At 43.1% G+C, this 23,183-nt stretch overlaps 1 protein-coding gene across 1 annotated transcript in view; it reads right to left on the bottom strand.

Annotated features, from left to right (window-relative positions):
• Positions 1-23,183, bottom strand: part of PREP (prolyl endopeptidase) — a 151,190-nt gene that overhangs the window by 9,849 nt on the left and 118,158 nt on the right. The window contains exon 11 of the mRNA XM_077289641.1: positions 3,285-3,421. Within this exon, the coding sequence (XP_077145756.1) occupies positions 3,285-3,421 (137 nt within the window). The remainder of the gene's footprint in view (positions 1-3,284; positions 3,422-23,183) is intronic.

Here is a 23,183-nt window from a genome sequence, read left to right as displayed (position 1 = left end):
ATAGATGACACAATAGATGAAAATCGGTCTATTCCTCACAGATGGTAACATTCACACAGATGTGTGAATGCAGCATTCCCATTTACAAGATGAGTTTTATACCATTCTCTCCATACCCGTCGTTATTACCTTGATCTACTGTTTAGGATTTTCATACAAGTACTGTGTTCTTTTAAGTGATTGTCATAATTCATTATGCTTTGCTTATATAGCGCTATCATATTCTGCAGCGCTTTACATACACTATCATAGCTGTTCCCAATAGGGCTCACAATCTAAATTCCCTATCATTATGTCTTTTGGAATGTAGGAGGAAACCGGAACACCTGGAGGAAACTCATGCAAACACCGGGAGAACATACAAACTCCTTGCAGATGTTGTCCTTGGTGGGATTTGAACCCAGGCTATTAGCAGGGAGCATGGTTACTCACCTCAGAATGCAGTGAATGAGACATTATCAGGGGGCTGGTGTGACAAGAGCTGCTCCTCACTGTTCACCCTTCCTGTTTGGGACATTACACCAGTGTGCTAGCTCAATGCTGTTAAAATCAGTCAGTCTCCTGATAATAGCTATTTCTCTACAGAGAACATGGGGCGTGACCACACCCACTCTTCTCGGACTGGATGTTACTCACAGCAGGGAGCTGAACACTGGTGTGTAATATAATGTTCCACATGGGAGGGGGGGAGCAGTGAGGAGCAGCTGTCGTCACACGCAATTATAAGTGTTCTAAAGATAACTGCTCTGGGCATCACATCTTTATAGTTTATGAGGGTAGAGATAGTACAACATTTTTGTTATCTCCCCGAAGTACCCCTTTAAGGGCAGCCTATGCAGCATCTATAGTAAAAGATAGAATGTTTAAAAATAATAAAAAAAATAAAAAAAATGGTTATACTCACCTGCAGGCGTCCATTCCTATAGATGCCGGTGTGGTTCAGGACCTTTCATGACGTCGCGGTCACGTGAGCGGTCACATGACCGGTCTCGACCAATCACAAGACCGTGACGTCATCGCAGGTCCTTTACCGCACACCAGCTATGGAAACCGAAGCGGCAGCATGCAGTGGAGAGGCGGGAAGACATCGAAGGTGAGTATAGGACTATTTTTTATTTTAATTCTTTTTTTTGGACCAATTATATGGTGCCCAGTCCGTGGAGGAGAGTCTCCTCTCCTCCACCCTGGGTACCAACCGCACATAATCTGCTTACTTCCCGCATGGTGTGCACAGCCCCGTGCGGGAAGTAAGCAGATCAATGCACTTCCAGGTGTGCGGAATCCCCTGCAATTCCGCATTTTAATGAACATGTTGCTTTTTTTTCCGCGATGCGATTTTTTTGCGGAAAAAAAGGCTACATTTGCACAAAAAATGCGGAATACACTGAAAATAATGGGAGGCATATGTTAGCGTTTTTTTCGCGTTTTTATCACGTTTTTATAGCGAAAAAACGCGAAGAAAACCCGGAAAATACTGAACGTGTGCACATGGCCTTAGACTGCCAAACATGCTTAAATCAATATTTACTTGCAGATACCACTCGGTCTGTAAGTACTTTTTTTCTTTTTGCTGACAGCTTTGCTTTAAAATGCTTTCCCCCCCCCCACTAAATACATCAAAATGGATGATCACTCTGGGGGAGGGCCTGAATTATTGGATTCCTACTGAGTCGGAGAACAATAGTTCCAAAAGTCCTGTGTATCAGTAATGCACATGTAAGATAAACACACTATTCATTGCTCTAGTACAGACTGAAGTGCTATTTTTTTGTGTCCCATAAATGTGTGTTGAGTGGTGGTCACGCATGCACAAAACCGCTTCATTCAGAAAGGGAACCTTGGAACACTGTACTTGGGAACCATGGGAGCCCCAGTGGTTGGACCCTCGTACATGTATCATCTATCCTGTAGATAGGCTTTTAATAAGGAGACCCCTTTTAAATTTTGTGAAAGGTTTACATACGAAACTGCTCTAAATTTCTCAGGATTTACAGTCATGTGACTGCAGTGAAAAACACACATTTTTTAAAGTACCATTCCAGTGGTGTTTTTTTTATTGCAGCACTGGAGTGGTGCTTGTAGTGCAAAGTCCCGGCCCACGGTCTCATACTTACCCGATGTCGTCTTCCCCTTCTATCACTGCTCCAGACAGTCTCTAGCAGTTTGTGACCTGCCGGATCGCACCAGTGTTTGCTGTAGCGAGCAGGAGGTCACTTCCAATGCTGGTCTGAGTGCCATGTTCTGGCTCTCATAGACTTGCATGGAATGCTTGTTAACGGCCACAAGATGGTGCATGGGACTGGAGCGGCACCAAAAAAAAGGTGGACACGGTGGCTGGTAAGTATAAGACTAGGGTCAGGGATCTTACATTAGAAGCACCACTCCAGTACTGTATTAAAAACAACAAAAATGCTGGAGTGGTGTGAGGTCAGATGACAGAAATGGAAGTGTTATATGTAGATGTGTCTTCCCCTAATATTTACCTTCTGTAGTACAAAATAAAGCAAAACATATCTGACAGATGCTGTGTGTCAACCGTCTGTCCCCAGTCTCCATTAACAAATCTATACATTTTACGTACACTTTTTTTTTTTTTTTACTGGATTTCACGACACACAGTACACATCTGTTGGATGACTAACATAAGACCCAAGGCCATATGTCCCGATAGACTCAGATGTTTAAAAAAAATTACATATTTAAAACAGACATGTTTATTCTACATGGCGTGAAAATGTATTGCTGTTGTATCATGAAAAATTAGTGTACCTAACAACATTTAGAGCAATACATCTGCACTAGTGATGAGTGAATATACTCGTTGCTCGGGTTTTCCTGAGCACGCTCGGGTGACCTCCGAGTATTTATGACTGCTCGGAGATTTAGTTTTCATCGCGGCAGCTGAATGATTTACAGCTATTAGCCAGGCTGAATACATGTGGGGGTTGCCTGGTTGCTAGGGAATCCCCACATGTAATCAAGCTGGCTAATAGCTGTAAATCATTCAGCTGCCGCAATGAAAACTAAATCTCCGAGCACTAAAAAAATACTCGGAGGACACCCGAGCAACGAGTACACTCGCTCAGCACTAATCTGCACACATCTGTAACGCTTGATTTTCCCTGAGGTGGTGCTGTAGAGGAACTGATCAAAAGTATTGATTTATGCTTCATACTGGCAGCTTGTTGACTTTTATCTCATGCAGAACACACTCTCACTTGCACCCGTGCACCATACCAATTGTCTGTATCTGGGACACTGATTAATCACTGTAAAACTCTTACCTGTAACTTGGGGTGATCGATATGTTAAAACCACCATATCCATATAAAAAGGCAGGGTGAGAACCATCCAAATTAATGTCCTTTTTGTGAACAATAAACATTGGTATTTGGGTCCCATCTTTGCTAGTGTAAAAATCCTAGAAAAACAGAATAGTACATTTTAAAGGGGTTGTCAGTACTTTGATAATAATGACCTTTCCTTAGGATTCGTGCTCAATTTCAGATGGTGTCTGACACCTGGCCCCCCACTGATCATCTGCTGTCAGCCCTTGCCAGATGTAGACAGGTCATGGGGGGGAGCAGCTTGGCTCTGTACACTGTTTTGTGGCTGCACTCTCACTGTGGCACAATTGGAGGTAGAGCAGGCACACTGGGAAGAAGTTACTAATCCCTATTCACACTTGGCAGATTTATACAGAAAACATGGTGTAAGGATTAGTGATGAACGAGTATACTCGTTACTTGGGTTTCTCCAAGCATGATCGGGTGGTCTCTGAGTATTTTGGCGTTCTCGGAGATTTAGTTTTAGTCACCACAGCTGCATGATTTACGGCTGCTAGACAGGCTGAATACATGAGAGGAATGCCCTAACAAACAGGCAACCCCCACATGTATTCAGGCTGTCTAGCAGTCGCAAATCATGCAGCTGTGGTGACAAACTAAATCTCCGAGCACATCCAAATACTCGGAGACCACCCAGGCATGCTCGGAGAAACCCAAGTAACGAGTATACTTGCTCATCACTAGTAAGGATCAAAGAAGTGTTTACAGCACTGATCAGCATCTGTTTTCTGCAGGCAGGCAATGACGCCTATAATAATATTTTTGCTAATTTTAGATCCAGCATTAAAAAGGAAAATAAAAAGTTTGCTTACTTTTTAAAACATATGAGTATATTAAAATACACCCACACAAAAAAAACAAAAACAAAACAAAGCTGCAAAACCATGTTAGTAGGTGAAAAGTCACAATGTAACACAATAATGATTAATACACTAAAAAACAAACCCCACGTAACAGTGTTCCAAACAACTTCATGTGTCTCTCAAAGAGAAATATCTCTGATTGGAATGATACTGCTAAGACTAGTGTTCCATACACCAATCTAAACCCAAATGGCCCGATTCATCATTCTTGTTCTTGTCATGATTCTTTTCATATCTTGTGCTATTCGATGACTTTTTTGAGCACAAGGTTCCACCTCTGCTTCAGCTCTGCTTCATGATACATCCAAGAACTCTGACTGCGTAAGAACTGCTGCGCCCAGTGAACTATGTGATACATTCTTGGAATCAGGGTCTCTTTTCCTACATTACGATGCTCTAAGGTGAGGTAGCAAAAAGCTGGTCACAGATTCCCTTTAATTCAGATTTTTCATTTAGTCCCATTGCCACAGGTGTATAAAATCCAGCCATGACAACCATACAGTCTATCTTTGCTAACATTTGTGAGGAAATGGGCCATTCTAAAGAGCTCACTGATACCAGTGCGGTACTGTAAGAGGATGTCACTGTTCTAACAAGCCAGCTCACCACATTTTTTTGCTTCTAAATATTCCATTATTAACTGAAAGCTGCATTATTAAAAAGTGGAAGAGTTTAGAACCCAGATCAACGCAGCCATGAAGTAGCAGACCATGTAAAGTTACAGGGCAGAGGTTGCCATTTTCAAAGGGGTATAGTGAATATAAGTCTCCAGCACTCTGCGGACTCAATAACTGCAGAGTACTGGCATTAACATCAACACAAAAACTATGCACTGGAAGCTTCATGGCATGTGTTTCCATGGCCAAGCTGCTGCATGCAAGTCTTAAATTGCCAAGCATAGGATGGAGTGGTATATGACTCCTAAAATATAGAATACATTTTCTACAGTAGCACAATACAGGATGTGATGTAAATGTTTTCATAAGAATTTGGGAAAGTTATGAAATGTCCTATAAATGTCTGTTCCTGATCTAAGGATCTCAGGCATTAGTGGAGATGAATCTGTGCTGCACTTTATGTCCATGCTCAGTAGTGACCAGTGCCGTGGGGTCGGAGGTGAGATGAATCTGTGCTGCACTTTATGTACATGCTCTGTAGTGACCAGTACTGTGGGGTCGGAGGTGAGATGAATCTGTGCTGCACTTTATGTACATGCTCTGTAGTGACCAGTACTGTGGGGTCGGAGGTGAGATGAATCTGTGCTGCACTTTATGTACATACTCTGTAGTGACCAGTACTGTGGGGTCGGAGGTGAGAGGAATCTGTGCTGCACTTTACGTACATGCTCAGTAGTGACCAGTGCCGTGGGATCGGAGTGTCAGGAGTCAGGGAAAGTGAGGAGTCAGAGGTTTGGCTTACCGACTCCACAGCCCTGCTCTGAAGCAGTGGAAAGGAGTTCTGTGCTGTGATGATTCATGTTTGTCTAGTTAATTAGCTCTGGTGAAGGGAAATCTTAATGCTCCAACAATGCCTAGACATTTTGACCAACTGTATACCTGCAACTTTGTGAGAACAGTTTACAAAGGCCCTTTTCTTTTCCAGCATGACTGTGCCTCCAGTGCACAAAGCAATGCCCATGACACATGGTTGGGCGAGTTTCATGTGAAAGAAATTGACAAGACCCACAGAGCCCTGACCAAAAACATAACATCAACCACCCCTGGAATCAACTATAATAGAGGATGGGAGCCAGGTCCCCTTACCAACATCAGTGTCTGACCTTACAAAACATCCTCTTCCTGATGAACGTGAAAAAATTCTCAGACTCCTTATAACTAAAGATTAACGCTTTGACAAGTTCTTCCACTTACATAACCTGTACAATCTAGGCTCTCTCTTATACCGTATTTTTGGGATTATAAGATGCACTTTTGTGATCCCCAAAATTAGGGGGAAAATGGGGTGCGTCTTATAAACCGAACACTGTTCTTACCGATGCTGCGGGCCCAGAGCTGGGGGTGTTGCGGTGGTGGTACTGCGCCGAGCGGTCGTCCTGCGGTGGTGGATTGGCGGGAAGCAGTGGCCCTACGGCATATGGCGGCCGCTATCCTGCTTCCGGCTTCTCACTCGGCGCAGATGGAGGAAAGCCAAGATCTCCATCTGCGCCTGCCGCTAAGCGATGTCTCCTGGAAAATGGCTGCGGATGCGGCGCAGATGGTGATCTCAGCACCAAGATCTCGGGAGATGAGATCTCAGTGCCAAGATCTCCATCTGCGCATGCGCCGCCTCAGCAGCCATTTTCCCGGAGTCCACCGCATAGTAAACAGTGCAGGGGCTCTGGGCTTTCACAAAATGTCTGTGGAGCCACCCACACCACCGAACGCCCGCAGCAACATTTTTGCCTCCATCAGCGACCCTGGGACCCTGCTCCACTGCGGTCTGCACCACCGAACACCAGCAGCGACCCTGGGACCCCGCTTCACCACAGCCACCACCCCCGGTAAGCAATAAGACATCTGGATCGTAAGAAGCATCACCATTTTCTTAAAGTCTTTTTCCTATTTCTTACTCCTCTAAATTTGGGGTGCGTCTTATAATCCGGTGCGTCTTATAAACCGCAAAATCGTTATGGGTAATGCTCCACTTCTAAAAGGTCAGGAGACTATACGCATTGGAACAGATTAGATTTTGGTAACTGCTGCAACAAGGGAGAATAAAGATCAATTTAATGCACCTTATCAGCCTTTATTTTAATTTTGTTAGCACAATAATTAATAGATGCCAAGATGTTATCACACATCCCCCAGGGTGAAGCATAACAATTAATGACACAATGGACTATTTAACACTCTATATCACAAGAACACAATAGAAAAAATGATAACAAAAATAACACGGGGCATACTTCTATCTGGATTTTAAGAATACTAACAACATCTTAAAGATATTGAAAAATATATACACGGTTAATGCCTTGGGTGTGAAAAATCCTGCAAGTCACAAGGAGCTAATTATACTGAAAGAAAACCTCAGGAGAGTCTAAAAAAAACGACATGTCTGCGCTCTGCTCTTGTTCAAGATCACTTGAGGAAAACCTGTACTTGCTTTGCCCTTGCATGTAACAGAAGTCCCGAGCAAACCTAAGAAAGAACGTCAATATGTTATATAGTTATATAACTATTAAACAGATCTTTTTCAGCGAGTATCAATAAAAAATTGTATTATTTATTGCTACTTTATTGCCTTTAAAATGATCTTATAACCACCCTAAGGAAAATGTGGAGTACACTGGCATATATTTCAAAAAATGCACATTGAGGGGTGGTTGACTATCATATGGCAGCATCTAATGTGTTTACATACACAACATATGGATTACAGTTATGCAGAAAAAGCAGCAACACAATTACATAATGAGCAACTTATAGCTTCCAACACAATAGATAAGTTGCATGGAATGACTGACACTATTAGGGTATGTTTCCACGGTCAGGATTGGCTCAGTATTTGCTCAGGATTTGATGTAGGTGAAATCTGCATCTGAGGTCACCTGCGTTTTTGGTGCATTTTTTTCTGATATGTGTTTTTGATGCGTTTTTTCATTACATGTGTTTTTTTGTCACTTGAAATAAAGCTTATTGAAAGTTGGCTTCCGGGAAGGAAAGAAAAAAGGGATTTCCTGTTTGCAGATAGGGTACGTGCACACAGTTAGTGAACGCTGCAGGTTGGACGCTGCGTACATCCGCAGCCTCCAGATGTTACAGCATAGTGGATGGGATTTCAAGAAATCCCATCTCCACTATGCGTTCAAAGCCGCAGGCGGTAGACCTGCGTATACGCACATGCAGCGCGTCTTTATAGACCGCAGCATGTCTATTTACAATACAGAGACGCTCAGTCCCTGCAGCGTAAATTTCCCGCATCTGCGAGAACGCTGCTTACTACACATGTGTACTAATTTACATATGTTGAATCTTGTGTCACATCTGGAAGTACGTGACAGGCCGGTGTCACACTTACAAAGTGTGATGCGAGAAACTTGTGTGTGTCGCATTAACACCTGGCGCTACCGCCGGCACTCGGACCGATGATTTGCCACACCTTGCAGATATTGTGCTTGGTGGGATTTGAACTCAGAACCCCAGTGCTGTAAGGTTGAAGAGCTAAACACTGAGCCATTGTGCTGCCCTGTGTGTTCTTGATATCTGCATTGATCCTTGGGTGTTCAGTATATGTTCCACTTACTACAAACCACTTTTACTGCACGATTTCAAAATTTACAGTGCGTATGGAAAGTATTCAGACCACTTTACATTTTTCACTCTTTGTTTCAATGCAGCCATTTGGTAAATTCAAAAAAGTTAATTTTTTTCTCATTAATGTACACTCTGCACCTCTACTTGACTGAAAAAAAAAGGAAATGTAGTAATTTCTGCAAATTTATTAAAAAAGAAACACTGAAATTTCACATGATCATAAGTATTCAGACCCTTTGCTCGGTACTGACTAGAAGCACCCTTTTGAGCTAGTACAGCCATGAGTCTTCTTGGGAATGATGCAACAAGTTATTCACATCTGGATTTGGGGATTCTCTGCCATTCTTCCTTGCAGATCCTCCTGACTGCATCATGGAGGTTGTCCTTCTCCTCCTCCTGTCAGGGACAGGAAACACACAAAGTTAAAAGGCTCCTTCCACCCGCCTCCCCCAGTGTTTTTCCTGTCCCTGCAAGGACGGACACGAGAGAGAGCATCGAAGCGCAGACTTACTGAGTCGGGCTCAGGGTGATCGGGCAGCCCAGCTTCTCCTTCCCCCTGTCAAGAGACATGCAGCCAACACTCCCAGAAGGGGGGTCCCCTGCTACAAAAACCAGTCGAGTTATCCCCGCAAACAATCATATCTGTCCAATGATCCTGGAGGAATGGGAGGATGCGGAGAAACGTCTGGTCATTTCAAATTACATCAGGATTCGGTTTCCTTTCGAACCCGAGGACATTAAGAATTGGGAGAAAATACCAAAGATTGACATACCGTGGCTAAAGTGGCTTAAGTGGGGGAGAAACAAGCCCTGTCCATCCGGGATCTGTATCTCAGGATCCTGGACGATTGGACAGTCCTTAAACAGAACTTAAACCAGGAAATAATTTTACCCTCCTTTTGTGAACATCCTAGAAACCAAAGGGAGTCCCTCTTCCATGCCTTGCAAGTGAGGCGGTCATTGGGTACTTAAAAGCCACATGGAGCTGGAGGCAGCATTCTAACCTGATTATTCAATAAGGGGGCAGAAATAAGGGGAAAAAAGCTTCCAAGCCCACTATAGCCAGGTGGATCAGATCCGCTATGTAGCTTACAGTTCATAAGGACTCTCCCCTCCAGAGAATCTAAGATCCCACTTAACTAGAGCAGTTTCCACCTCCTGGTCTGAGAGAGCAGGGGAATACGTGGAACAGATTCATAGGGCAACAACGTAGGACAGCAACGTGGGCCAGAATGAACACTTGTTGTAAACATTATAAATTGGATGTGCTGTTAGGTCAACAGACTGCATTTGGAAGGAAAGTTCTCCAGGCAGTAGTCCCACCCTAAAGGAGGTACTTTGGCATTCCCATGGTGCTGTCAGATGGGTATTAGACCTATCGGTAATTACATTTCTAGGAGTCCATTCTGACAACATGGTTAGTTCCCTCCCTGATGAGTTCCTCTTACTATTGGGTCTTAACACTGCATGGGAATTTAATAAAACTTTGCTCAATCCTGGTGTGGTACTTGGAAATGCACTGAGGCTACTCTTTTAACCTCTCCTGTGTTTCCTGTTCCTGAAAGGATGAGAAGAACGATCTCCATGGACTACTGGAAACATACCGGTAATTACTGGTAGGTCTTATACCCGTTTTTTTATGGACCTATTAAGTTTAAGTGTCTTTGGGGGTCCTGTATATTGGAAAACCCACAAATTTGATACCATTTTATAAACGGCACCCCTCAGTATATTTAAAATAGCTGTTGGTTAGTTTATTAACCCTTCAGGTGCTTTTCAGGAATTAATGAAAAGTGACATACCAGGAATGAAAAAATTTCCCCTTTAAAGGGAATCTGTCAGCAGGTTTTTGCTATATAATCTGAGAACAGCATGATATAGGGCAAGAAAGCCTGATTCGAGGGATGTATCACTTACTGGGCTGCCTGGTGTAGGTAGTATTCATAGAATACCTGTTTTGTCCAGTGTAGATGTAGCGACTGGCAGCTCCCTATGTACACTGTGCATTGGGAGCAAGTTGTTACTCAGGGGTGGGGTTACACAGATTAGCCTGACTGCTGGTCATGTGAACTGTAGTCCTGTAGTGTTAATCTCCTGCTGATAATGATGCATTGAAAGTACAACACACAGCCTAGGAAAGAGACACATCACAGGAATCAGGGTCTGGGCCCTAGATCGTGCTACTCTCACATTAAATAGCAAAAACCTGCTGACAGATTCCGATTAACTTATGACATATCAATAGAAGCTGCTTTAAGATGTGCTCCATAGGAAGAAACAACCTATATTTTTAGTATATGTGGGCAAAAAGCTGACTAATAGCATTAGGAAACTGATAATGATGTGCACTGCCAGTTTATTTGGAAATAATGTAACTTTAGGTTTACTTTGAACAAACCTTGGCTATAGAAGAAATTGCTTTCAGCATCAAAATCTTTTGATGGTAAGTTTCCAATTCAGCAAAAATAAAGTTATACATTTGATGCTGCAAATTAATTAACTTTCTGCAATGAATAACAGCTGTTTGAAGTTTCCATGCATTGCTTAAATACATTGTCTCCAAATATGAGTCCCACTGGGCATTAAAGAACAGATTGTTGCACAATGCTCAGCTCCCAGTAATTATACTACACAGGGAAGCCCAGCAAATGAATTGTAGAAGATGTTATTGTTCCTTCACTGTTCTACCTGACCGGTTACATCAGCTCTATATAGACATCCACTCAAGTCATAAAATACTCTAGTGAAACAAAAACAAAATGGAGAAACATTGTTTATATCATGGCAGAATACCAATATGTGTATGGCCATTTTCTATACCCATACAGATATGAGATTTGTGTCATACGCAGCTTGCACATATGGAATCCAAAGTAATCAATGGGACAATACTGAAACGCTGATTATGCAAAAATAAGATGTGGCATGCCCTAATTGCTTGCTGTACAATAAAAGGGAGAAATTACCTGCTCGTGTACATGGCGGGACGAATGACTTAGGGCTCATGCAGACGTCAGTTTATGGTGTGAGTTCCATCCGTGTTTGACTCTCATGCATACAGCAGATGATTATCTTTTACCATGTTCATCAGCAGAGCAACAATTACAGTTTCACATCATTGAGCGGTCTGAAGCAAGGTATCAAACACAGTTCAGCATGCTTATGTCACCTCTACTAAGCCTAGTTATTACATCCCCTTTGTGGAGGAGTGCAGGACAGTTGAGCTCTGCTGAAAACCAGCTAAATGAGCAATAATGTAAAATCAAAGAGGGAGCTACACTGCTCTAGATGACAGAAGATAAAATTGGGCTGGCAGAGTTGTGTACAAGACCATACAGTGCATAGAAGCGTAGAGTGTATTGCTATGGAAGAATACACTATGTTAAAGGGAACCTGTCACCCCCAAAATCGAGGGTGAGCTAAGCCCACCGGCATCAGGGGCTTATCTACAGCATTCTGGAATGCTGTAGATAAGCACCCGATGTATCCTAAAAGATGAGAAAAAGAGGTTAGATTATACTCACCTGGGCGGGCGGTCCGATCCGGTGGTCGTCGCAGTCTCCGGTCCGGGGCCTCCCATCTTCATAGGATGATGTCCTCTTCTGGTCTTCTAGCTGCAGTCAGAGAGGCCCGACGCCTACGCACTGCAGTACTTTGCTCTGCCCTCAAGAGGGCAGACAAAGTACGCCTGCGCCGGAGTGTGAAGACCAGAAGAGGACGTCATCTGATGAAGATGGGAGGCGCCGTACCGGACCGCAACACCCATCAGGCCGTACCGGGACCACCCCTGGGCAAGTATAATCTAACCTCTTTTTCTTATCTTTTAGGATACATCGGGAGCTTATCTACAGCATTTCAGAATGCTGTAGATAAGCCCCTGATGCTGGTGGGCTTAGCTCACCCTCGATTTTGGGGGTGACAGGTTCCCTTTAGAGATGGAAGCAGAGTAAAATTATGCTGGCAGGAAGCGAGCCGAGAGAAACTGCACTGCACATGATCGACCATGAGCAGAGAAACTACAGCAGATCTAATTATAAAGGGTAAATTGAGCCTGGAGGGGCATTCATTGCGGGTTAATATGTGAAAAATGGTGCAAAATTAAAAATAAGTTATACTGCACAAATGAATACATTTTTGTGTACATTATTATAAGACAACACTGTTATTTTGGGAATAACCTTTAGGCTATGTGCACACGTTCAGGAAAGTGTGCAGAATATTCCTGAATAAAACCAAACTTTTTCTGCAGGAAATCCGCATGCATTTTTTTTCGTGTTTTTATCACTTTTTTTTGCGGATCTTTCGCGTTTTTTCCCGGAGCTTCCCAATGCAATAAATAGCGGCAAAAACGCGAAAAATCTGCAAAATTAATGAACATGCTGCGTTTTTTACCGCGATGCATTTTTTTAGCGGAAAAAAATGCAGCATGTGCACAAAAAATGCTTTTTTCAGCGTTTTGTTCCGCGGAAAACGGCCGAAAAAACGCAAAAAAAAAACCACACAAAAATTTTTTATTTTTCACTTTATATGTGCTGAGAGAATACAAAAACGTTGGAAAGGTGGACACAGCCCCTAGAGTAAATTCATATGTTGCATATTTGTTATGGAGTTTCCTGCAGTGAATCTGCATTAAAGTCTGCTTATGTTACATGGTGATTTTGCAGTGAATTTTATTTTGTAACAGAAATAACTCTTTCCATTTCATAGGGTAAAATTTGCACAATAGCAGAACAAAGAATTGACATGGTACAGATTTTAAAATCCACACCTCATGACAATTTCTGAGCTGAAATTTTTTGTCGTGTGTGGAGAGCTTACCTACATAACTGATGCTGTACTAGTAGAGATGAGACCAGACCAGAAGGGCTTACACTCCAGAGGAGAGAGAGGACCTCTCTGGTCATAAGTCTTTACAATTAAGGCCTCTTTCACACTTGCGTCGTTTGGCGTCCGTCGCAATGCGTCGTTTTGGGAAAAAAAAGCATCCTGCAAATGTGCCCGCAGGATGCGTTTTTTTTCCCATAGACTTGTATTGCCGACGGATCGCTATGTATGGTCACACGTCGCGCCCGTCGTACACTGGATGCGTCGTGTTTTGGCGGACCGTCGTCACGAAAAAACGTTCAAGGGAACTCTGCCCCCTACTCCCCGGAACTTTAGAATGGGCAGCGGATGCATTGAAAAACTGCATCTGCTGCCCATGTTGTGCCGAATTTTCACAACGTGCGTTGGTACGTCGCGCCGACGCTTAGCCACGGCCCCGTACCGACGCAAGTGTGAAAGTAGCATAACAGGTGAAAGAAAGAGAGGACTCGGCTGATCATAAGAGCTTACACTGTGCAGGAAAGAGAGAGGACCCTATTAACCGTAAGAGCTTACACTTTACAGGTGAGAAAGAGAGAGAGGACCACGCTGGCCAGAAGATAGAGCCGTAACCAGTGACTCTGGAGTTGGAAAATGACTCTGCCATTTAAATTGTGCTCCACTGGGAACCGCTGATCTGTGATTGCCCTGGAACTGATGATAATCCATAAGATGTCCTAGCTGCAGAAGCATTATGGGGAGGGCTGCATGGTAAGGTAAAATGACCTTTGGTTGTTCTTGGATTCTTCAGCAGTGTGGGAAATGGCCTGGACAAGTTTTTTTTTGCGAATCGTGAACCGAATCTCAAAATGTTCGAATTCGTGTGAAACGGTGAATTCCAGGAAGTTCGGCTAACTCAATCCTCTGCAAATTGATCCGCTCATCTCTATGTACTATGCTTATTTCTGCGAGGAAAAACTACATCAAATATGCAACTTGGGAATTTAGTCCTTATCTCCTCCTTTCCCTTGATACAATTTTTATCAAATTGCAATTGAAACTGAGAAATACAATCGTGTCCCAGGAGATCAGCCATTTCCCTTCTGCTCCTTTTCAGAATTCTCTGTCTGACTGTAAGAAATCGGACTTAAGCTGAACATCCCAGTTTATTAACCCTGTATAAGGATCTGGCCTAATGTGGCTTTAATGAGGAAAACATCTTTTTTATGGTTCTTTTCATCTGTGAATTCCAATAATTCTATTTGTCAAAGTATTTGACAAAGGCAACATTTTGAGGTACTGTATATAATAACTACATTAAGTTAACTCTTTGATGTTGTAAGCTTTACACTTCTCATATGCTTCGCAAATAAAGCATTAACTTTATTCTGTGGGTCAATACAAATAAGGGAATACCAAATTTATAGAGTTTTATGTTTTATTACTATTGTATAATAAATGCTCGTTAAAAAAAAAATCCAGCTTTTGTGTCACAATATTTGAAGCGCCAAGAGTTTAAAGAGGATCTGTCATGTTTTATTAAACAGATTTGTTAGTACGCCAACCTTATAGTATCCTAACTCTGAAAATCCACACAGCTTAGCAAGCAGAATGGGGAGACAAAGCAATAAAACAGTGAACAAATTTAGAGTAACAGCATAACAGTGAAAACCGGTTACCATCCGTTATCCCATACCCCCGTTATGTTGCGGTCACAGTGACCACAAATTCGGGCTGTATTTGCGTTAAAGAGCCTGAAAGTGGTTATATAAAATCCTAGGAGACCTCACAGTGTCATCTGTATCTTTTTTTAGGGCAACTAGAGTACTTGCGATTCGCTGCAAATCAATTAAAAAAAAAAAATTGTCTAAGTTAGTGAATTGAAAAAAATTCATTCTTTTCTACTCTATAATCCTACACGTTCAGGATTTCTTGCAGAAATTTCCTGAGCAAAACCGGACATTTTCTTCAAGAAATCCGCATGTATTTTTTTCGCGTTTTTGACACTTTTTTCCGGAGCTTCCCTATGCATTAAATAGCGGTAAAAACGCAAAATTAATGAACATGCTGCGTTTTTACTATCTGCTATTAAATATTCTTCCCCTAGTTTCTGTGTGACGCACTTTGCTTGAGAATCCCAGTGCATGCTGGGATACTCAAACGGAGAGTCATCAGGGGGCAGAGGCTGCAGTTCCAGCCACAGTCCCTGCCCCCTCTGCAAAATGAAGCTGGGCTAGTCCTTACTCTGTCCCACCGTTCTGTGCACAAACACAGCGCACACTCAGATCAGCAGGGACACGCTGGCAATACAGAGGAGAGTGCACTATCTGTTGTGAAAAGAATAGTGCAATCATTAAAAGTTATTCTGACAGCGCGCTCTCCTCTCCGTTGCCAGCTCATTACTGCTAATCTGATGAGCCGGTAATACAGACTGTGCTTTGTGATTGAACATATCACGCTGGACAGAGCTAGTACTACCCCAGATCCTAAAATGAACTGATGATGCATGGTTTCAGGGAGCGTGCAGGATCTGCGGCACTGACAGCAGTCTCTGCCCCCTGATGACACTTCATTTGAAAATCCCAGCGCATTCTGGGATACTCAAACAAAGAGTCATCACACAGGAAGTAGGGAAAAAATACAACAGCAGTTAATGTACACTGCTCAAAAAAATAAACCTGTACAGTTATGAAGCAACACTGATTCTGAATCAAATTCTCCCACTGTTGTTCAAATGTAACAGAACAGAAAACAAGTAGAAATGATAGGCAATTATCAAGACAAACCCTATAAAGGAATAGTTCTGCAGGTGTTGACCCATCCTTTTTGGCTGTTGTTTTGGTCACTTTTGCATTTTGTCAATGCTCTCACCCTAGAGGTACAGTAGCATGAGGCAGAAGTTGCTCAGGTAGTGCAGCTCATCCAGGATGGCACATCAATGTGAGCTGTGGCAAGAAGGGTAGCTGTGTCTGTCAGCACAGTGTCCAGAGCATAGAGCAGATAAGAGGAGACACAGGTCAGTACACCAGGAGATGTGGAAGAGGCTATAGTAGGGCAACAGCCCAGCAACAGAAAAGCTGCCTCCTCCTTTGTGAAAGGAAGAACAGGAGGAACAGTGCCAGAGACCTGCAAAATGACCTCCAGCAGGCTACTAACATCCATGTGGCTGCTCAAACTGTCAGAAACAGACTTCATGAGGGTGGTATGAGGGCCGAAGTCCACAAGTGGGTGTTGTTCTTACAGATCAACACCGTGGTTTTTTCACCTGAATAAGTCGCCAGCTTGACGTTGAATTGCATTGTGAATAAAAAGCCTATTCCTCATCACCAATTCTGAAGAATTTATTTACTCCAACAGTGCAGCCCATCCAACTGGATCCAGAACACCAAGATTGGCATATGTGACATTGGCGCCCTGTGCTCTTCAAGAGTAAGAGCAGGTTTACACTGAGAACATGTGACAGGTGTGACAGAGTCTGGAGACGCCATGGAGAACGTTCTGCTGCCTGCAACGTCCTCCAGCATGATCATTTTGGGAGTTGGTTACTAATGGTGCGGGGAGGCACCATTAGTGACCCACCATTTCTTTGAAAGGTCACACGTGCTAGCCAGAGGTACCCTGACTGCCATTAGGTACCAGGATTAGATCCTCAGACCCATTAGAGGACCAAATGCATGTGCACTGAGATCTGGGTTCCTTCTGATGCATGACAATGCTAGGTTTCATGTGGCCGAAGTGTGTCAGCAGTGTCCTGTATGATGAAGGCACTGATGCTATGGACTGGCCTGTTCGTACCCCAGACCTGATTCCAATCGAGTCCGTCTAGGACATCATGTCTTGTGCCATCCACCAATGCCACACTGCACCACAGACTGTCCAGGAGATGACGGATGCTTTAATCCAGTTCTGGGAGGAGATCCCTCAGGAAAACATCTGATGCCTCATCAGGACCACACCCAGGTGTTATAGGGAGGTCATACAGGCACGCGGAGGCCACACACACTACTGAGCACCATTTCCTTGTCTTGAGGTATTTCCACTGAAGTTGGATCAGCCTGTAATTTGATATTCCACTTTGATTTTGGGTATCACTGCAAATCCAGACTTCCGTGGGATATTAATTTTGATTTACATTGATCATTTTATGTTTTATTGTTCTCAATGCATTCCACTATGTAATGAATAAAGATTTGCAACTGGATTATTTCATTCAGTGATATCTAGGATGTGGTATTTTAGTGTTCCCTTTATATTTTTGAGCAGTTGATTAGGAGCGTCTAACTGGTCTGTAGGAGCCAGAACTCTTAATGGTTGGTAGGGGATCAAATACTTATTTCTCACTGCAAAATCCAAATAAATTTATATAATTTATACAATGTGATTTTGTGGATTTTATTTTTGATATTGTATCTCTCAATGTTAAAATTAACCTACTAGTGATGAGCGAGTATATTCGTTGCTCGGGTGGTCTCCGAGTATTTTGGCGTGCTCGGAGATCTAGTTTTTGTTGCCTCAGCTGCATGATTTGCGACTGCAAGACAGGCTGAATACATGTGGGAATTCCCTAACAAACAGGCAAACCCCACATGTATTCAGGCTGTCTAGCAGTCGCAAATCATGCAGCTGAGGCGACTGAAAACTAAGTCTCCGAGCACACCAAAATACTTGGAGACCACCCGAGCATGCTTGGGAAAACCCGAGCAACGAGTATACTCGCTCATCGCTATAACCTTTATAGCTTTTTGTTCCAGATGTGGCGATACCAATTATGTGTTTTTTTTTCTTTTCATTTTAACACAAAAGCTGTGTTTTTAGTGGCTAAACAGGTTTTAGTGTTTTGTTTTTTTAAAATTCTTTTTGACTTGATCCCACAGTAGGACATAAATATATTTTTTACTTTTATCGTTGGTCCCATGCATTGCAGTACTCTTTTACTTCAGAACCTGAGACCTGTCAGTTCTTCACAGACTCTGCCTGTTAGACCCTGCTTATAGCTAGGTCTATCAGACCACCACACCCCAAGGTCATCAAATGGCCTTAGCATGCCATGGCAACTAGTGGTACTTGCGATTATGATTGTGTAGGGCTGATAGTGTTAAAAGATGTCTTTTAACCCCCTTTTAACCACTTAAATGTTGCTGTTGCAATGGACAGTGGCACTTAAGGGGTAAATCGGCCCCAAAATGTTCCAAAACCAGTCGGGGCTGATGCCTCAGGGTGTCAGCTCTCGTATACAGCTGTCACCCTGGGGGGATGCTATTCACATATTTCTTACCACCACCTAAAACAACAGTGATGATTAAGCTCCCTTAATAGTCACCGTTTTCATGGGTATAGGCGGTCGTTAAGGTGCTAAAATAAAGTTATGCAGTAATAGTCTCTTGTTTCAGTCACATTTTAACAACCACTTAAAGGGAACCTGTCACCCCAAAAATCGCATCTGAGCTAAGCCCACCAGCATCAGGAGCTTATCTACAGCATTCTGTAATGCTGTAGATAAGCCCCCAATGTAACCTGAAAGATGAGAAATAAAGGTTAGCTTATACTCACCCAGGGGCGGTCCCCGCTGCGGTCCGGTCCTATGGGCGTCGCAATCCGGGGCCAGCGCCTCCTATCTTCATTCGATGACGTCCTCTTCTTGTCTTCTTGCAGCGGCTCCTGCGCAGGAGTACTTTGTCTGCCCTGTTGAAGGTAGAGTAAAGTACTGCAGTGCGCAGGTGCTGGGCAAGAAGAGGACGTCTTCAAATGAAGATAGGAGGCCCCGAACCGCGACGCCCATCGGACCGCCCCAGGGTGAGTATAATCTAACTCGTTTTTCTTCTCTTTCAGGTTACATCGGGGGCTTATCTACAGCATTACAGAATGCTGTAGATAAGCCCCTGATGGCGGTAGGTTTAGCTCAGATACGATTTTTGGGGTGACAGATTCCCTTTAAAAAAGAAAGTTTTAGTAAATGTGCTTTCAACAAACTTCAGTACATGGCTTCATTGCCTATCTGGTGATCTTCACAACTTAATTCCTCTAACAACAAAGCATAAATACCACAAAATATTTATAGTGACTATGAAAAAAGATAACAGAGCATAGATAAAAAATGTGAAGCATGTCAAACCCAGCAGCAATGTCAACACTGGCTTTAGGATAACAAATCCGCTAAGTGAATTTGAACACTCACAAAATTCCTTAATAATAATTCAGCTTTAGCTTGGAGGGTCATTAATCTTCCAGCTATTTTACCTTTATTAGGAAGATGTTGCTAGTGCTGAAAGCCTGTCATAGGACAGTAAAATCCAACACAGCACAAAGACCATTCTACAGTATCTCAGAATAAGAAAGGACAATATCTTTCTAGCTGGAGAATTTATAGTCTAGCAAGTAAGATGTGAGAACGGCTATGTGGTAATGGGCCACGTCAACATATCGGCAAAATTAGACAACTTGGCTAACAACTTGGCCACGTTTATCTCAATTCACAACCTGCAAACTGGAAACCAAACAGGTGCCTTCAGGTGGTTTTTCTTGCACTAGATATATGAACTGATAATAATACACTGCTGTTATTTTGTCGATATTAATCAAAGATTAAAACCCAAAGATAAACATCTTAATTTCATCTTTATGCTTAAGGCTTCTTTCACACTTGCGTCGGTACGCGGCCGTCGCTAAGCGTCGGCGCGACGTATCGAAGGACGTTGTGAAAATTCGGCACAATGTGGGCAGCGGATACAGTTTTTCAACGCATCCGCTGCCCATTCTAAAGTCCCGGGGAGGAGGGGAAGGAGTTCCGGCCGCGCATGCACAGTAGGAAATGGTGGATGCGACGTACAAAAAAACGTTCCCTTGAACGTTTTTTCGTGACGACGGTCCGCCAAAACACGACGCATTCAGTGCACGACGGACGCGACGTATGGCCATACATCGCGACCCGTTGGCAATACAAGTCTATGGGGAAAAAACGCATCCAGCGGGTACATTTGCAGGATGTATTTTTTTTCCCCAAAACGACGCATTGCGACGGAGGCCAAATGACGCAAGTGTGAAAGTAGCCTTAGAGCTTAGAACAAGATTAATTAAAGCACACCTTACAGGTCCCCCATCCCCTCCAAACCACCACCATGTATTTAGTCTTATGTTAATACAATTCATAACAAGCCCTTTGTCCTGTATATTTTATTGTACGATAAGGCAAAAAAACAACCCGTTTGCGATAAGCTAATTAGTGTCAGACTAGTCGAGGGGACGAGTCATCCCACTAATTATATTATCACGCTGCTGTGGGTGTAATAACATGATCTACAAGAGCAGGCGTCATCACTGTCACTTTGCAAATCTCATGCATGTGAATGACTTACATTACTTTTCATGTCAGTGCGCAATGAAGCCGGGAGAATGTTCCCCAACTTTATTGGCGTGCTGCGAATGTCCAAGGAGCATAGCTGTGCCTTCAGTGTTCTCTTTCTGGGTATAGTCTTTGGCTCCTCTGTGGATGGCAGATTATGTCGTGACTATGTTCTTCCCACACATGCGCAGTGCGCCAATGAAGCCAGAGAGCGGCATTGACATGGCAGGGCAAAAGATTGCAAAAAGACGACAGTGACGCCTGTGGGTGTGTGTGTGATAACATAATTAGTGGACGATTAATCTTGGGAAAGAAATGCCTCCTCGACTAGTCTGTCACTAATTAGCAAATTACTATAGATTTATAAATTAGTAACATAGTAACATAGTTAGCAAGGCCGAAAAAAGACATTTGTCCATCCAGTTCAGCCTATATTCCGTCAGAATAAATCCCCAGATCTACGTCCTTCTAAAGAACCTAATAACTGTCAGAATAAATCCCCAGATCTACGTCCTTCTAAAGAACCTAATAACTGTAAGATACAATATTGTTACACTCCAGGAAGACATCCAGGCCTTTCTTGAACTCCTTGACTGAGTTCGCCATCACCACCTCCTCAGGCAAGGAATTCCAGATTCTCACTGCCCTAACAGTAAAGAATCCTCTTCTACAGTTGTGGCCAAAAGTATTGACACCCCTGCAATTCTGTCAGATAATACTCAGTTTCTTCCTGAAAATGATTGCAAACACAAATTCTTTGGTATTATTATCTTCATTTAATTTGTCTTAAATGAAAAAACACAAAAAGAATTGTCCTAAAGCCAAATTGGATAGAATTCCACACCAAACATAAAAAAGGGGGTGGACAAAAGTATTGGCACTGTTCGAAAAATCATGTGATGCTTCTCTAATTTGTGTAATTAACAGCACCTGTAACTTACCTGTGGCACCTAACAGGCGTTTGCAATAACTAAATCCCACTTGCAGCCAGTTGAAATGGATCAAAGTTGACTCAACCTCTGTCCTGTGTCCTTGTGTGTACCACATTGAGCATGGAGAAAAGAAAGAAGACCAAAGAACAGTCTGAGGACTTGAGAAACCAAATTGTGAGGAAGCATGAGCAATCTCAAGGCTACAAGTCCATCTCCAAAGACCTGAATGTTCCTGTGTCTACCGTGCGCAGTGTCATCAAGAAGTTTAAAGCCCATGGCACTGTGGCTAACCTCCCTAGATGTGGACGGAAAAGAAAAATTGACAAGAGATTTCAACGCAAGATTGTGCGGATGTTGGATAAAGAACCTCGACTAACATCCAAACAAGTTCAAGCTGCCCTGCAGTCCGAGGGTACAACAGTGTCAACCCGTACTATCCGACGGCATCTGAATGAAAAGGGACTGTATGGTAGGAGACCCAGGAAGACCCCACTTCTTACCCCGAGACAAAAAAAAGCCAGGCTGGAGTTTGCCAAAACCTACCTGAAAAAGCCTAAAACGTTTTGGAAGAATGTTCTCTGGTCAGATGAAACAAAAGTAGAGCTTTTTGGGCAAAGGCATCAACATAGACTTTACAGGAGAAAAAAAGAGGCATTGAAAGAAAAGAACATGGTCCCTACAGTCAAACGTGGCGGAGGTTCCCTGATGTTTTGGGGTTGCCTTGCTGCCTCTGGCACTGGACTGCTTGACCGTGTGCATGGCATATGAAGTTTGAAGACTACCAACAAATTTTGCAGCATAATATAGGGCCCAGTGTGAGAAAGCTGGGTCTCCCTCAGAGGTCATGGGTCTTCCAGCAGGACAATGACCCAAAACACACTTCAAAAAGCACTAGAAAATGGTTTGAGAGAAAGCACTGGAGACTTCTAAGATGGCCAGCAATGAGTCCAGACCTGAATCCCACAGAACACCTGTGGAGAGATCTAAAAATGGCAGTTTGGAGAAGGCACCCTTCAAATATCAGGGACCTGGAGCAGTTTGCCAAAAAAGAATGGTCTAAAATTCCAGCAGATCATTGTAAGAAACTCATTGATGGTTACCGGAAGCTGTTGGTCGCAGTTATTTTGGCTAAAGGTTGTGCAACCAAGTATTAGGCTGAGGGTGCCAATACTTTTGTCTGGCCCATTTTTGGAGTTTTGTGTGAAATGATCAATGTTTTGCTTTTTGCTTCATTCTCTTTTGTGTTTTTTTCATTTAAGACAAATTAAATGAAGATAATAATACCAAAGAATTTGTGTTTGCAATCATTTTCAGGAAGAAACTGAGTATTATCTGACAGTATTGCAGGGGTGTCAATACTTTTGGCCACAACTGTATGTTGGTGAAAAACCTTCTCTCTCCTCCAGACGCAGAGAATGCACCCCCTTGTGACCGTCACCTTCCTTGGTACAAACAGATCCTCGGAGAGATATTTGCATTGTCCCCTTATATACTTATTCATGGTTATTAGATCATCCCTCAGTCTTCTTTTTTCTAGACTAAATAATCCTAATTTTGCTAATCTCTCTGGGTATAGTAGATCCAGTGGCGTAGGAAGGGGGGGGGGGCGGGCCGCCCCGGGCGGCACAATGCCAGGGGCGGGT

Source organism: Ranitomeya variabilis, chromosome 2 (genome assembly GCF_051348905.1).
Source record: "Ranitomeya variabilis isolate aRanVar5 chromosome 2, aRanVar5.hap1, whole genome shotgun sequence".
NCBI classification, from domain to species: domain Eukaryota; kingdom Metazoa; phylum Chordata; class Amphibia; order Anura; family Dendrobatidae; genus Ranitomeya; species Ranitomeya variabilis.
This window is presented reverse-complemented; position numbering and strand designations above follow the sequence as displayed.